This window comes from Episyrphus balteatus, chromosome 1 (genome assembly GCF_945859705.1).
Source record: "Episyrphus balteatus chromosome 1, idEpiBalt1.1, whole genome shotgun sequence".
NCBI classification, from domain to species: domain Eukaryota; kingdom Metazoa; phylum Arthropoda; class Insecta; order Diptera; family Syrphidae; genus Episyrphus; species Episyrphus balteatus.
The window spans coordinates 70945243-70958703 of record NC_079134.1 but is presented as its reverse complement, the minus strand read 5'-3'; the positions used below and the strand labels follow the sequence as shown (position 1 = coordinate 70958703).

General features: G+C 36.3%; 1 protein-coding gene across 1 annotated transcript; it reads right to left on the bottom strand.

The window, feature by feature from the left end:
- Positions 1-1492: 1492 nt before the first annotated feature.
- Positions 1493-13042, bottom strand: LOC129906471 (UPF0746 protein DDB_G0281095-like). The gene is made up of 4 exons (XM_055982257.1): positions 12923-13042; positions 12614-12859; positions 2306-2401; positions 1493-2216 (listed from the first exon to the last, which is right to left on the bottom strand). Exons 1-4 carry the CDS (start codon positions 13040-13042, stop codon positions 1533-1535), a joined length of 1146 nt encoding a protein of 381 aa, XP_055838232.1. The 3' UTR covers positions 1493-1532.
- Positions 13043-13461: the final 419 nt, after the last annotated feature.

The following is a 13461-nucleotide window of genomic DNA, read 5'->3' as shown; positions in this document are numbered from 1 at the left end:
GGACTGATCAAGATTTGTAATCTATCTGATTACCCTTTGTCTAATCATTCTAACAAAGATCCTAAGTGTACATAAACCCAAATTTTCTTTGTTTTATAAATACATAAATCATCCCCGTAAGATAGCTGGATATTAGTAGAGGTTTTGTCGTTTGTCTTCCTTAATCTTCTAGACAATATTGGTTATATAATACTACTATATCGCTTACTAACATTTAATACTATTGTACTAATAAATTTATTCCTACCTTACACCTATTATCACAGTTTGAAATCTTATTTTTATCTTAAAACTACTATCACAGAGTATCTATTGCAGATTTTAATCCTATAAGCTTTCTATAAGACTATTCTTAATATTTCGTGCAATTTTACTACTTTCTTTGGAATTCAAGGTGTAACCGCCACTAAATATCTCATTTCCGGTTACGATCTAAGCTTCCTATAAAACAATCTACTACAATCACTTTCTTTGCTACTTTTTTTTTTTTCTCCTTTTTGCATTTGTCCCAAAAAGCAATGGCCGACTTGAGAAAATAAAGTATATCCATACTCTTCACTCTCCCTTTAGAGTGAGATAAATCGTGTTTGTGGTTAAGTGTCAAAATTAATTGTGTAAATATATAAAAGAAAACTCAACGTGGTGGAAGATGGGCAACAGGTCTTTGGTAAGTTTTATTTGTTTTGTTTTAATACTTTTTATATAAAATTTAACATTTCTTTTACTTTCTTTTCTTTATATTTTTAGTTTTAGTTTCTGAGGAACATCAAAGAAAAGGTGCAGGGTAAGTATTTTGGATGATTGGATAGATTGGCAAAAAAAAAAAAAATATCAATAGAAATGGGAGACATCTTGGCCTTAATCTCAATGGATGAGGCTGAGATAGTCGCTTGAATTTTTTTTCTGCTTATCTATCTCATCTATTTTAACATATAAGATAATCGTATTAACCATATCTCATTTAATTTCAGATATATTCTCGGAATGCAACTATGCTTGTAATTATTGTATCTATGAATATAATATGCATTCAGAAACAGGGGAAACTGGATGGATGGATCGAGGATCACATAATGTTGCTGGATAGGTTGAGGGGGTGTGTATGATCACCTCCTCCCTACACTTATGTATGATGATAGTAGATTAGTTATGGCATGAGTAGTTAGTTTATATTTAAGTTATTATTATTAAGTTTTATTTTAATTATGATGGTAGTTAGATATGTGCATGTTAGTTTTTAAGTATGAATTTTAATGATAAAAATGCCGCCATTGCCACGTTACATTCTATCTAAAAAATGTCGGGTGCCACCCCGCAAATGTAGACAAGTACTCGGCAACCCTACTCAAATGCTAAAAAACCCAAAAATCACTTGTTTTTTGGCCAAAGTGTATAATATTTGATAGAGTTAAAGGCTGTAAAATACATCATGTTTAGCTTAGACTCTCTTCTATCTAAAAAATGTCGGGTGCTACCCCGCAAATGCAGACAAGTACTCGGCAACCCTACTCAAATGCTAAAAAACCCAAAAATCACTTGTTTTTTGGCCAAAGTGTATAATATTGTATAATATTGATAAAGGAATGCAAATCTAATCCCTGCTTATAAACTATTTTTTTCTTATTTTGATCACTTGAAGAACATATAACAATATTATCACCATATTTTTTTAACAATTTGTACTGTAAGTTGGTAGCTAAGTAATAATTAAAATCACTTTTTGTGAAGGAAGAATCGATTTCAAGAAGTGAAGATTTGTATTTTAAGTACAGATCTTGTAAATAGAATATTTTGTTCTCAATAAAAATATTTTGTTCAATAAAATATGTGAGTGAATCAAATGCCTCTTTATGGATGAGACGTAATGCATGCCACTTGGTTGATGATATTTTTTTTTCTATTTTTTTGTTATATTTGTTTTTTAACAAAGCCTTACAAGAGTGGTGATACAAGAAACTGTCACAGTTTCTCAATCTATCTATTAAATCGGAATCACCAACTAATTCCGCATACTGTTTTGTAGCTTCAATAACGTCTTTTGATGAGCATATTGATGTCGCAGAGTAATAGCTATTTTTTTTATATGTTTTACCACAAAAAATACATGGCTTTCTGGATTTTACCTGTGATTTCAGTACTGAACATTTTGTATTTTCATCATTGCACACATTTCTCACATCCAAGGCTAATGAAGATGGGGAAGACGCTCCTTCGACCTGTAAACGAAATTCATATTATACAATTGAATATTTGGAGAAATTTTAAATATTTTATGTGGAGTCTTATATAAAACAATATAACATACCTCATTCGTTGGAAGCGTACTATGACAGGAAGTGCTGAAATTTATTTCGTCATCATGTGACCCCAGATTCCGTGAACTGCAAGAGCTTTTCAAATCCTAGTCGGTAAAATATTATTTAACACAATTAGATTAACCAGAAATCCAAAAATTTTGATTAAAAAATAAACCTTACATGTTGGTGAATCACTGTAAATTTTTTAAAGCACTTTCTGTGATATCCAAGTTCTGAGAACTCTTTTGGAAGGCTAATATCCGAATATTTAAAGTTTTTTGATTTTCGAATTTTTAATATTAAAACACATTTCTCAAATTTAATCTTATCAAAATCGCGTGCATTATGTTTTTCACCACACAAGAAACATGGAAACATTTTCAAATTGATTTTTTGAATAATAACGAAAAATAATCACGGATATATTAATACTATTAGACCAGTGCCGATGCCTTCAAAAACATTAAAAAGTACAAAAAAATCATAGTAGGATGAAACCCATTGGAAAAGGAGGGGAATATGATAAGAATGAAAGGAAAAATAAATTACGGGCGAGCCGAGTTCGGGAAGTGGGTGGGTTGAATTTTTAATGGTAAAAAATGGTATATCTTGATTTCCGGCAAAACTACAAATCTTATAGAATAAAGTTGTATGGCAAAATTGTAGGTAATAAAAAGATCTACAACTTTTGTATCAACATTTTTTTCACATAACCTCAAAATTTATGTGAAAAATTAAAAAAACCGAGTTTTTGGTTTTTTATTTTTATCTTTTTCAAAAACAAAAATTTTTCTACGAAATTTGGTGAAAACTTACCTTATTATGTTCCAAATACACAGTAATTTATTTGATTTAAAATATTAATTTGTTCACCTTATTTTGACTTAATACCAAAAAAACACCCTAATTTTCAATCGAAAAATCACGTGTCAAAATATCAGCTTTTTTTCAAAAAGTCGGTGGGCATTTCGTTCGTTAAAATGTTTTTTTTTCTGATGGTGTAAAAAAAATTTTACATTAGTATACTATAGAACATGTTTTAGTAAAATTCAAAAAATGAAAAAAGCTTGAATTCGAAAAAAAAATTTTATCATTGTTTACAATTTTGGCCTATTTATTCAAATTTACACTTTAATTACTCAAAAAACGTAAGATTAATCAATGTTACATGAAATCTTATGTTTTTTGAGTAATTAAAGTGTAAATTTGAATAAATAGGCCAAAATTGTAAAGAATGATAAAAATTTTTTTTGAATTCAAGCTTTTTTCATTTTTTCAATTTTACTAGAACATGTTCTATAGTATACTAATGTAAATTTTTTTTACACCATCAGAAAATAGACATTTTAACGAACGAAATGCCCACCGACTTTTTGAAAAAAGCTGATATTTTGACACGTGAATTTTCGATTGAAAATTAGGGTGTTTTTTTGGTATTAAGTCAAAATAAGGTGAACAAATTAATATTTTAAATCAAATAAATTACAGTGTATTCGAGACATAACAAGGTAAGTTTTCACCAAATTTCGTAGAAAATTTTTTGTTTTTGAAAAAGATAAAAATAAAAAACCAAAAACTCGGTTTTTTGAATTTTTCACATAAATTTTGAGGTTATGTGAAAAAATTGTTGATACAAAAGCTGTAGATCTTTTTATTACCTACAACTTTGCCATACAACTTTTTTCTATAGGATTTGTAGTTTTTCCGGAAATCGAGATATACCATTTTTTACCATTAAAAACTCAACCCACCCGCTTCCCGAACTCGGCTCACCCGTAATTTATTTTTCCTTTAATTTTCATTATATTCACCTCCTTTTCCAATGGGTTTCATTCTACTATGATTTTTTTTGGTTTCAAAAATTATCGACCCTGGTTTATATGTGAATTCTTAAAATTTATTTAAAACAAAATGCACACTTATAATTTTTAATACAATAAACAACTTGATTAGTTGCTTAGTTTTTTTTTTTTTTATTTTATTAAGTGACTGCATTTTAAAAGCAAAGTAACTTTTTTTAAAATTAAATCAATCTACCGAACATTTAGCGGATCAAAGAGAATACAACCGAAATTTTTTAGATAGAAGAGAGTCTAAGCTATACATGATGTATTTTATAGCCTTTAACTCTATCAAATATTATACACTTTGGCCAAAAAACCAAGTGATTTTTGGGTTTTTTAGCATTTGATTAGGGTTGCCGAGTACTTGTCTGCATTTGCGAGGTGGCACCCGACATTTTTTAGATAGAAGAGAGTCTAAGCTAAACAGGATGTAGTTTACAGCCTTTAACTCTATCAAATATTATACACTTTGGCCAAAAAACAAGTGATTTTTGGGTTTTTTAGCATTTGAGTAGGGTTGCCGAGTACTTGTCTACATTTGCGGGGTGGCACCTGACATTTTTTAGATAGAAGAGAGTCTTAGCTAAACATGATGTATTTTATAGCCTTTAACTCTATCAAATATTATACACTTTGGCCAAAAAACAAGTGATTTTTGGGTTTTTTAGCATTTGAGTAGGGTTGCCGAGTACTTGTCTGCATTTGCGAGGTGGCACCCGACATTTTTTAGATAGAAGAGAGTCTAAGCTAAACAGGATGTATTTTACAGCCTTTAACTCTATCAAATATTATACACTTTGGCCAAAAAACAAGTGATTTTTGGGTTTTTTAGCATTTGAGTAGGGTTGCCGAGTACTTGTCTACATTTGCGGGGTGGCACCTGACATTTTTTAGATAGAAGAGAGTCTTAGCTAAACATGATGTATTTTATAGCCTTTAACTCTATCAAATATTATACACTTTGGCCAAAAAACAAGTGATTTTTGGGTTTTTTAGCATTTGAGTAGGGTTGCCGAGTACTTGTCTGCATTTGCGGGGTGGCACCCGACATTTTTTAGATAGAAGAGAGTCTAAGCTAAACATGATGTATTTTACAGCCTTTAACTCTATCCAATATTATACACGTTGGCCAAAAAACAAGTGATTTTTGCGTTTTTTAGCATTTGGATAGGGTTGCCGAGTACTTGTCTGCATTTGCGAGGTGGCACCCGACATGTTTTAGATAGAAGAGAGTCTAAGCTATACAGGATGTATTTTACAGCCTTTAACTCTATCAAATATTATACACTTTGGCCAAAAAACAAGTGATTTTTGGGTTTTTTAGCATTTGAGTAGGGTTGCCGAGCACTTGTCTGCATTTGCGGGGTGGCACCCGACATTTTTTAGATAGAAGAGAGTCTAAGCTATACATGATGTATTTTATAGCCTTTAACTCTATCAAATATTATACACTTTGGCCAAAAAACAAGTGATTTTTGGGTTTTTTAGCATTTGAGTAGGGTTGCCGAGTACTTGTCTACATTTGCGGGGTGGCACCTGACATTTTTTAGATAGAAGAGAGTCTTAGCTAAACATGATGTATTTTATAGCCTTTAACTCTATCAAATATTATACACTTTGGCCAAAAAACAAGTGATTTTTGGGTTTTTTAGCATTTGAGTAGGGTTGCCGAGTACTTGTCTGCATTTGCGGGGTGGCACCCGACATTTTTTAGATAGAAGAGAGTCTAAGCTAAACATGATGTATTTTACAGCCTTTAACTCTATCAAATATTATACACTTTGGCCAAAAAACAAGTGATTTTTGGGTTTTTTAGCATTTGAGTAGGGTTGCCGAGTACTTGTCTGCACTTGCGAGGTGGCACCCGACATTTTTTAGATAGAAGAGAGTATTATCTAAAATATGGCGTATAGTTTAACTTTCTAGTGCATAAAAAGTTATACTGTTTTGTTCAAAGAAGATTTTTGTCAGTGTTGTATTCATTTGAATGGGGTTGCCACATTTGTAGGGTTACGTTCTTTATATTATTTTATTATTTTTTTTTAATATTTTGACTTTCGTTTGGCATTTAAAAAAAAACTTTTATCTGGCCAAATAACAAAGATATGAATGTATTAGTTATGTGACAATTTTTCCTTTCAAATAGGGTTGCCACATGGAAGTTCCCATTTTAGAAGTGGCAACCCTATTTTTTTATTTTCAGTATCAACTTATCTTTCATTTGACACCAATTTTAACCTCTAACCTTATGAGCTAAGTAACTCGACGGTCGCCTCTCCGACTATGATGATGTAAAAATATTTAGAAAAATTAATTCCATTACGGACTGTGAACAACTATGATCTTAATACATTTTGGGAATGGTGCAACAACAATCGTTTAATTTTAAATATAGACAAGTGTAAGACAATGAGTTTTACACGCAAACGCAATTTAATTAATTATGACTATCGTTTAAACTCAACGCGTTTACATCGTGAATCTAGTTTTTCTGATCTCGGAATCGTATTAGACTCAAAATTAACATTTATTGACCACTTTAATTATATTATAAAGAAAGCTAATAAAATGCTTGGCTTTGTGAAAAGGTTTTCCCGTGATTTCCGTGATCCTTATGTAATTAAAATCCTTTATGTTTCTCTTGTCAGACCAATTCTTGAATACGGGTGCGTTATATGGGCGCCATACTACTCTATACACATAAATAGAATTGAAAGTATACAGCGTAAATTTTTAAGATTTTCTCTTCGCTTTTTGCCATGGACAGATAGGGTTATTTTGCCTCCATACACTTCAAGACTTCAATTGTTAAACTTGCCATCTCTTTCTGGTCACAGAGAGTACTTGCAGTTCTGCTTCATAACTGGTGTTATAAATGGATCTATTTCATGTCCATCAATTCTCGATCGAATATGTTTCAATGTGAGTCAGACTAACTTAAGAAGGAATTTACCACTTCGAACTATTTTCAGCAGATGAAACTACGGCGCGAATAGTCCTGTTAATCAGTTAATTAAAAATTTTAATAAATTCTTTATTCTCATTGGTTCTACAAATGATAACTGTAAATCTGAAAGCTTTAGATGTAAATTTTTTGCTCTGAGTAGTTAAAATTTTGTTGTATTTAAGTTTAGTTTTAAGTATTTTTTTGTAATTTGTAACGTTAGTATTTAACGTATTAAATAAACAACAACATTTTGTCGAAAGCCTTACTAAAGTCAGTTGCTATAACATCGACTTCATTGCCTTGATCCATTGTTGAAAGTATATGAGAAGCGAAATCTACTAAGTTGGTGGTAGTTGATCTGCCAGTGACAAAGCCGGTTTGCAGTGGAAAGATATTGCGTCATATATAAAGGTTTCAAACAATTTAGGTATGCATGACAGTTTTGAAATGGGACGATAGTTGGAGACATCATTTTTAGGTCCTTTCTTGTGAAAAGGAATTATATATGATACTTTCCATGACTCTGGAAAAATGCCGTGCTTTAAAGATAATCTGAACAGGGTGGTAAGCGGATGAACCAGGTGAGTTAAACAGTTTTTTAAGACTATGGATGGTATACCATCAGGTCCAGCAGAATAATCATCTTTCAGTTTGCAAATTTTTTCACTGACCATGGTCGTATCGATGTTAATGTTTGTATAGGACGTTTGAGGTGATTTTTTCAGATAGTGAAAATAATGGATATCGGGTTCAGAGTCACAATCAGTAAATGACTGTTCAAAAAAGCACCTAAAGAAATTACTGATAACATCAGGATCTGAAGAAGTGGTGTCATTGAACGACAGTGAGGAAGGCTAACCATCGGATTTTCTTTTTAAATTTATGAATTCATAAAAACATTTAGGGTTCGATTTGATCGAAAATTGCATGCGAGAAATATAGTTTTTATAGAGCTCTTCGCAGAGATTACAGAACTGTGTAAAGGTGGTTCTAAAGATATGATAGTCATAACTTGATTTTGACTGTAAATATTTACGCCATAGTTTATTTCTTTGGTTACGAAGGGACTTAAGCTCTTTATTATACCATGGTGGGGAGGTGGAAAAGTTCTTACGAGGCAAAAATGGGACAGAGTAAGCAAAACAGTTGAAAATTTTAGTGTAGAAAATCGTAAGTGCATCGTCAATAGTTTTATTAGCGAAGTCAAAATCGGTGGCACTGAGAAGAGTATTAAGTTTCTGAAAGTCGGTTTTTCGAAAGTTAAAGAAGTATTCGGGAGCTGTGGAAGTGCGGGATTGTTGATAAGAATACGAGAAAAGTAGGGGAGGGTGAAAATTATCGAGATTAGAAAGTAAGTGATCACACTCGATCACAATTGAATTATCAGGATCAGAAGTAAAGATGAGATCCAATTGTCTTTGAAGACTATTAGTAACACCGCTTACTTGAAAATCATTACGTAGATAGAAGTGATGAAGGAGGGCCCTGTTTTCCAGGTCATGGTTCGGGTTAATGCTAGCATTAACCTTGTACACTTGCTGGAAGGCAGCACCCACCGCCTCCACTTTCTCTTGCGGATCTTCGATTATAAAGAGGTCGTCCAAGCGGAAACATGCTCGGGTCGCTAGAATTAACGGCCCGAATTTTGTTGTCCCAATACAGATTAATAGACAACCTATAATTTTCTTTTATCAACTGGTTGATGTTTTTGATCGATGACTTCAGTGTTCTAATCTATAGATCGTGTGGGTCGGTAAATCGCCGGTATGAACGTTTAAGTCTTGTCAATAGTCCGCTTTTTTGTCTGTGGAGTGCGTCAATAGTCGCGTTTCGGTAAACGTTATTTTGGTCACGTTCTTTGTATTTAGGTATCGTTCTGTTCATCGTTTGTAGGATGGCATCGTCCATTTGTTGGAGATAACCATCAATCTCACTGTTCGACAGATTTCTGTCGTTTGGAGGGTCTATGTTATTCGAACGCAGTTCTCTTGCTAAGGCGTTGGTGAAGCGTGGCCAGCGCATCTTACCGTAGTTGTAAGAATGCTCCGTTTCATACTTCTCCAATTTCACAAGTTCGTTCGGAAGCTGTGTTACGGCGGCGAGTCCGCAGTGGTCGTTGTCGTACTCAATTGAACGAAGGCAGTTTCTTGGTTGTTGGCTCACAAAGTCTGTTATTGTCAGTCTCGAGTCTAGAAGCAACAAATCCAGAACACAACACATCAGGACATAGATCTTTCAACAATTGGAAAAGGTTAGCTCTACGTTCGACCCTAATCAGTGAATTTACATTCACAGCTAGGATCCTAAGGGGCCTCTCTGACAGCGCGCCCATTACGACCTATGTTGCGTTAAGCTAGGCAGTTGAGTGCAGATATGATCTACCTCACTGTCTGCTGCCTTATCTGGCTTTGAAGCCCTGTTAACTGTGCTTGAATGCTCAGTAACAAGCTCAAAACCTCTGATTCTGCCGCCTGCCGGTGCTTTAGGCACGGAGGCCTGTTGGACATTCTTTGGTGGCTTTTGTGTCGCCTTTGGTATTGCTTTTGCGCCATCTGGGCGAAAGAGATACTCGGATTGACAATCCGAGCACGCTCCACTGGACGTTTTTCAACGACAGCCTGCGTTTTCTGCTGCTTCATTTGCTGAAACCTTGGACAGCCCCGATAATTAGCAGGGTGCCTGACGCTTCCGCAGATTGCACATTTTAGCTGGGCCTTATCTTCGACCCGTTCCTCCTCGAGTTTACACTCCCCCTTATTGTGGTTCTCTCCACACTTGACACAGTGCGACTGCAGTTGGCTGCGGCATGGCCGGATATTTGGCAGCGCACGCATTGAAGCATGTCACTGCGCCTTTTTAATTTGTCCCAAGTGACAACCTGGTAGTTGAGGACGGTGATATTCCTCAAACTATCCAGTTTGCTGTTGGGAGCTGCACTAAAAATATTGGCAGTTTCCTTTCCTCCCGTCTGGACAAAGCCGTTTGGAATGGCTTGACGCTGACGATCTTGAGATCTCCAACTTAAGGTTAAAACTAAAGTACTCAGTGGTGGCCTCTTTTAACAATATTCTAATTTTTTTGTGATCCTCCACTGTACTGCAGTGGATCGCATGTTTATTACTATTTAATCTTTTAATAAAAAAATTTTCGCCTATGGCCGACTTACATAGCTTTATAGTGTCCTCTAGGTCCATCCTGAACACATTAATGGGTGGCACGTTTTCCTTTTTGCTTCTAGGTAGGTAGGTAGGTAGAGATGGCGGTCAAGGCAAACCATGTTTGATTGACCCAATTAGCGCAGGATGCGCCGTTTTGATACCAAAACTTATGAAACCTTTGAGTGATAATTGGATTTATTTGAAATACATTTTTTAATTGGTTTTAAAAAAAAAAAGGGAAAAACAAGTGTTAGGCAGTCCTAAATCCACTTTGTTGCATTAAGGAACGAGATCAAGTCTTTGATCTTTGATTCTGAGATGTTATCTATGACATTAAAGAATTCGCTCCCCAGAGAGAGTGCTCTTTTCCTAGCAAGGGCGGGACATTGACATAGGAAATGGTAGACCGTTTCTTTTTCTTGCTGGTCCAAGCAGCTGCGACAGTAGGTATTGTGCGGTATACCCAACTTTGCTGCATGTTCCCCTATCGGCCAATGTCCTGTGCACACCGCAACGATTCTGCTAATATATTTTCTAGGTCTAGAGATTAGGTCATATGTTTTGGATTTATTATAGGTGGGCCAGATTTTTCTGGATATGACGCAGCTAGTCAAGTTGTGCCACCTATTGTTGGCTTTTGTTAGGTATTTTAAGAAGATATCGCCCTTCATGACTCCTATGGGAATGTTAACTATTTCTGCTAGTGACTCATGAAGGGCTGATCCTTGCCTGGCCAGTTCATCCGCCTTTTCATTGCCTTCAAAACCACTGTGACCTGGGATCCAGATGAGAGTGATTGTGAGGCTTTCACTCAGCAATGAGAGTTCCTCTCTGCACTGCTGAACCAATTTGGAGGATGTCGTGACCGAAGCAATTGCTTTTATAGCTGCCTGACTATCTGTTAGTACAGCTATATTTTGGTTTTGATTTGGATATACTCTAAGTAATTTGCAAGCTTCTTTAATTGCCAGCAATTCCGCTTGGAATACACTGGCAAAGTTTGGTAGTCGAAAGGATTTTGAGATATTGAGGGATTCATAGTAGACACCCGAACCGACCCCACAGTCCATTTTTGAGCCATCAGTGAAAATGCAGGTGTCGAAACCTCTCGTCACAATGCCCTCTTCCCAGTCTGATCTCGACGGGAAGCTGACCTTGCAATTCATTACAGTATTCAAAATAGGGGTGCAGTAGTCCGTGGGTGTCAGAAGCATATCCGATGGTATTAAATTTGTTGTGTCACTGTGACCAAAAGATTTTGCCTTCCAACTACCTGTTTCTTTTAGCCTTAAAACGCTACAAGAGACCTGGTATTTGATATGAAGGTCTATGGGTAAGAGGTGCAAGAGAACGTTTAGAGCCTCCGTGGGGCACGACCAGAGGGCTCCAGTCGTCCCTACGCTTGCTGTTCTCTGGATTTTCTTAAGTTTGTTGATGTTATAAGCTTTACTGAGTGCAGGCCACCAAACAATGGCGCCGTAGGTAAGAATGGGTCGTACAACCGCTGTGTAAGTCCATAGAATCATTTTTGATTTAAGACCCCATTTTTTCCCAAAGGTTTTACTGCAGGCATAGAAAGCAATGCTCGCCTTTCTAACCCGCTCTTCTATATTAAGCTTCCAGCTCAGTTTAGTGTCCAAAATTACACCTAAATATTTGGCGCTAGAAGAAAGTGATAAGATTTGGCCGTTGAGCTGAGGTAGAGGGAAGACAGGGATTTTGGTTTTAGTTGTAAAAAGCATCAGTTCCGTTTTACTTTGATTAACTCCTAGGCCACAGCTTGTAGCCCAGTTGCTAACTTTCCTCAAAGCCGTGTCAGTCATTTCACTGATCACAGGTAAAAACTTTCCTGATACAAGTACAACCAGATCATCCGCATATGCCACTGCCTTCACTCCACTTCTCTCAAGCTTCACGAGGATATTGTTCATGACAAGGAGCCATAACAGTGGGGAAAGAACGCCCCCCTGAGGCGTACCCCTATTTAAGCATTTAAAACAGTTTGAATTTCCTAAACTTGCTTGAATTCTTCTCTCTTTTAGCATTGAAATAATCCAACTTCTGATATAGTCTTCTACTTCAAAAGTCACTAGGGCTTCGAGAATAGATTCGGTTAGGACATTGTTAAAAGCTCCCTCTACATCCAAGAAGGTAGCTAGGGTATATTCTTTAAAGTGTAACGAGTTCTCAATTGTTCGAACGACTTCATGGAGGGCTGTTTCCGTAGATTTGCCCCTCATATAAGCGTGCTGCGAACTGGCTAGAGGACATCTTTTAAAATGTCTCTAATATGAGTTTCTAAGATTCGTTCTAAGGATTTAAGTAAGAAAGATGTTAAACTTATTGGCTGGGCTGCTGCTGGTGTACTCTCCCTCGCTGCTGCTCCTGGGGCTGCTGCTGTTGAGTCCGCACATGCTGATTGTTTCCACTAGGCTTGTCTGCCTCTGCTGCTTGTTGTTGTTGCTGTGTGTTTTGCTGTTTTGGCTGTTGTTGTTGCTGCTGTGGCTGTTTTTGTTGCTGCACTGGCACTTGTGTGGGCAGCTGTTGTTGTTGTTGTGCAACTTGTGCAGGCAATTGCTGTTGTTGCCGCTGTTGCTGCTGTTGTTGTTGTCGCTTGGGTTGAGGGACTTACTTTTGCTGTTGTAGAAGCTGCTCTTGTTGTTGTTGTTCCGCTGCTTTGGCTGCTTTAGCGGCTTTTTTATATGCGAACTCTTGCTTTTCTTTGGCTCTGCGGGCTTCTTGTTTCGCTTTCATGAGCTCGAGCAGGGGCGCAACTTCTTGTCTGAGGGCATCCATTTTCCCCTAGAACTCATTTATTTTAGTTTGGAGGGTCTGCTCCTCCTCTTCTTTTTCGTCTGATGACGGCTCTGGCGATGACAGACCAGCGAAATTGTTGCTGTCACCTGAAATGAAAAGTCCTTCTTCCCCATTGGATATATAGCTAACCTCATCATCGTCTAGTGGCTTCTGAAGTTATTTAGCTGCCGCTTCATTATTTGCTGTGCGCGCCGTTTCCTTCTCTCCAGCTGGCAGCTTAGCTGAAGGTTTAGTGGAACGACGCTTCACAAGGTTCGGCTGTGGCCTTAGCGGTTGCCGTCTCCTCTTACCCATATCGGCTGTTGTTGCCGTTGGCTTCTCCTCTGTAGCTGGGGCACCTTTCGATGTCCCCGCTATATCACCCGATTGCATAAGCTTTAACTCAAGTGAATGCTTTT

Coding starts and splice junctions, on each gene's coding strand:
- LOC129906471 (XM_055982257.1), bottom strand. CDS start 13,042: ATGGATGCCCTCAGACAAGAAGTTGCGCCCCTGCTCGAGCTCATGAAA. Junction 2,402..12,613: donor AGGAGCAGCAGCGAGGGAGA/GTACACCAGCAG, acceptor TTTACCGACTAG/GATTTGAAAAGCTCTTGCAG. Junction 2,217..2,305: donor GTACGCTTCCAACGAATGAG/GTATGTTATATT, acceptor TTTCGTTTACAG/GTCGAAGGAGCGTCTTCCCC.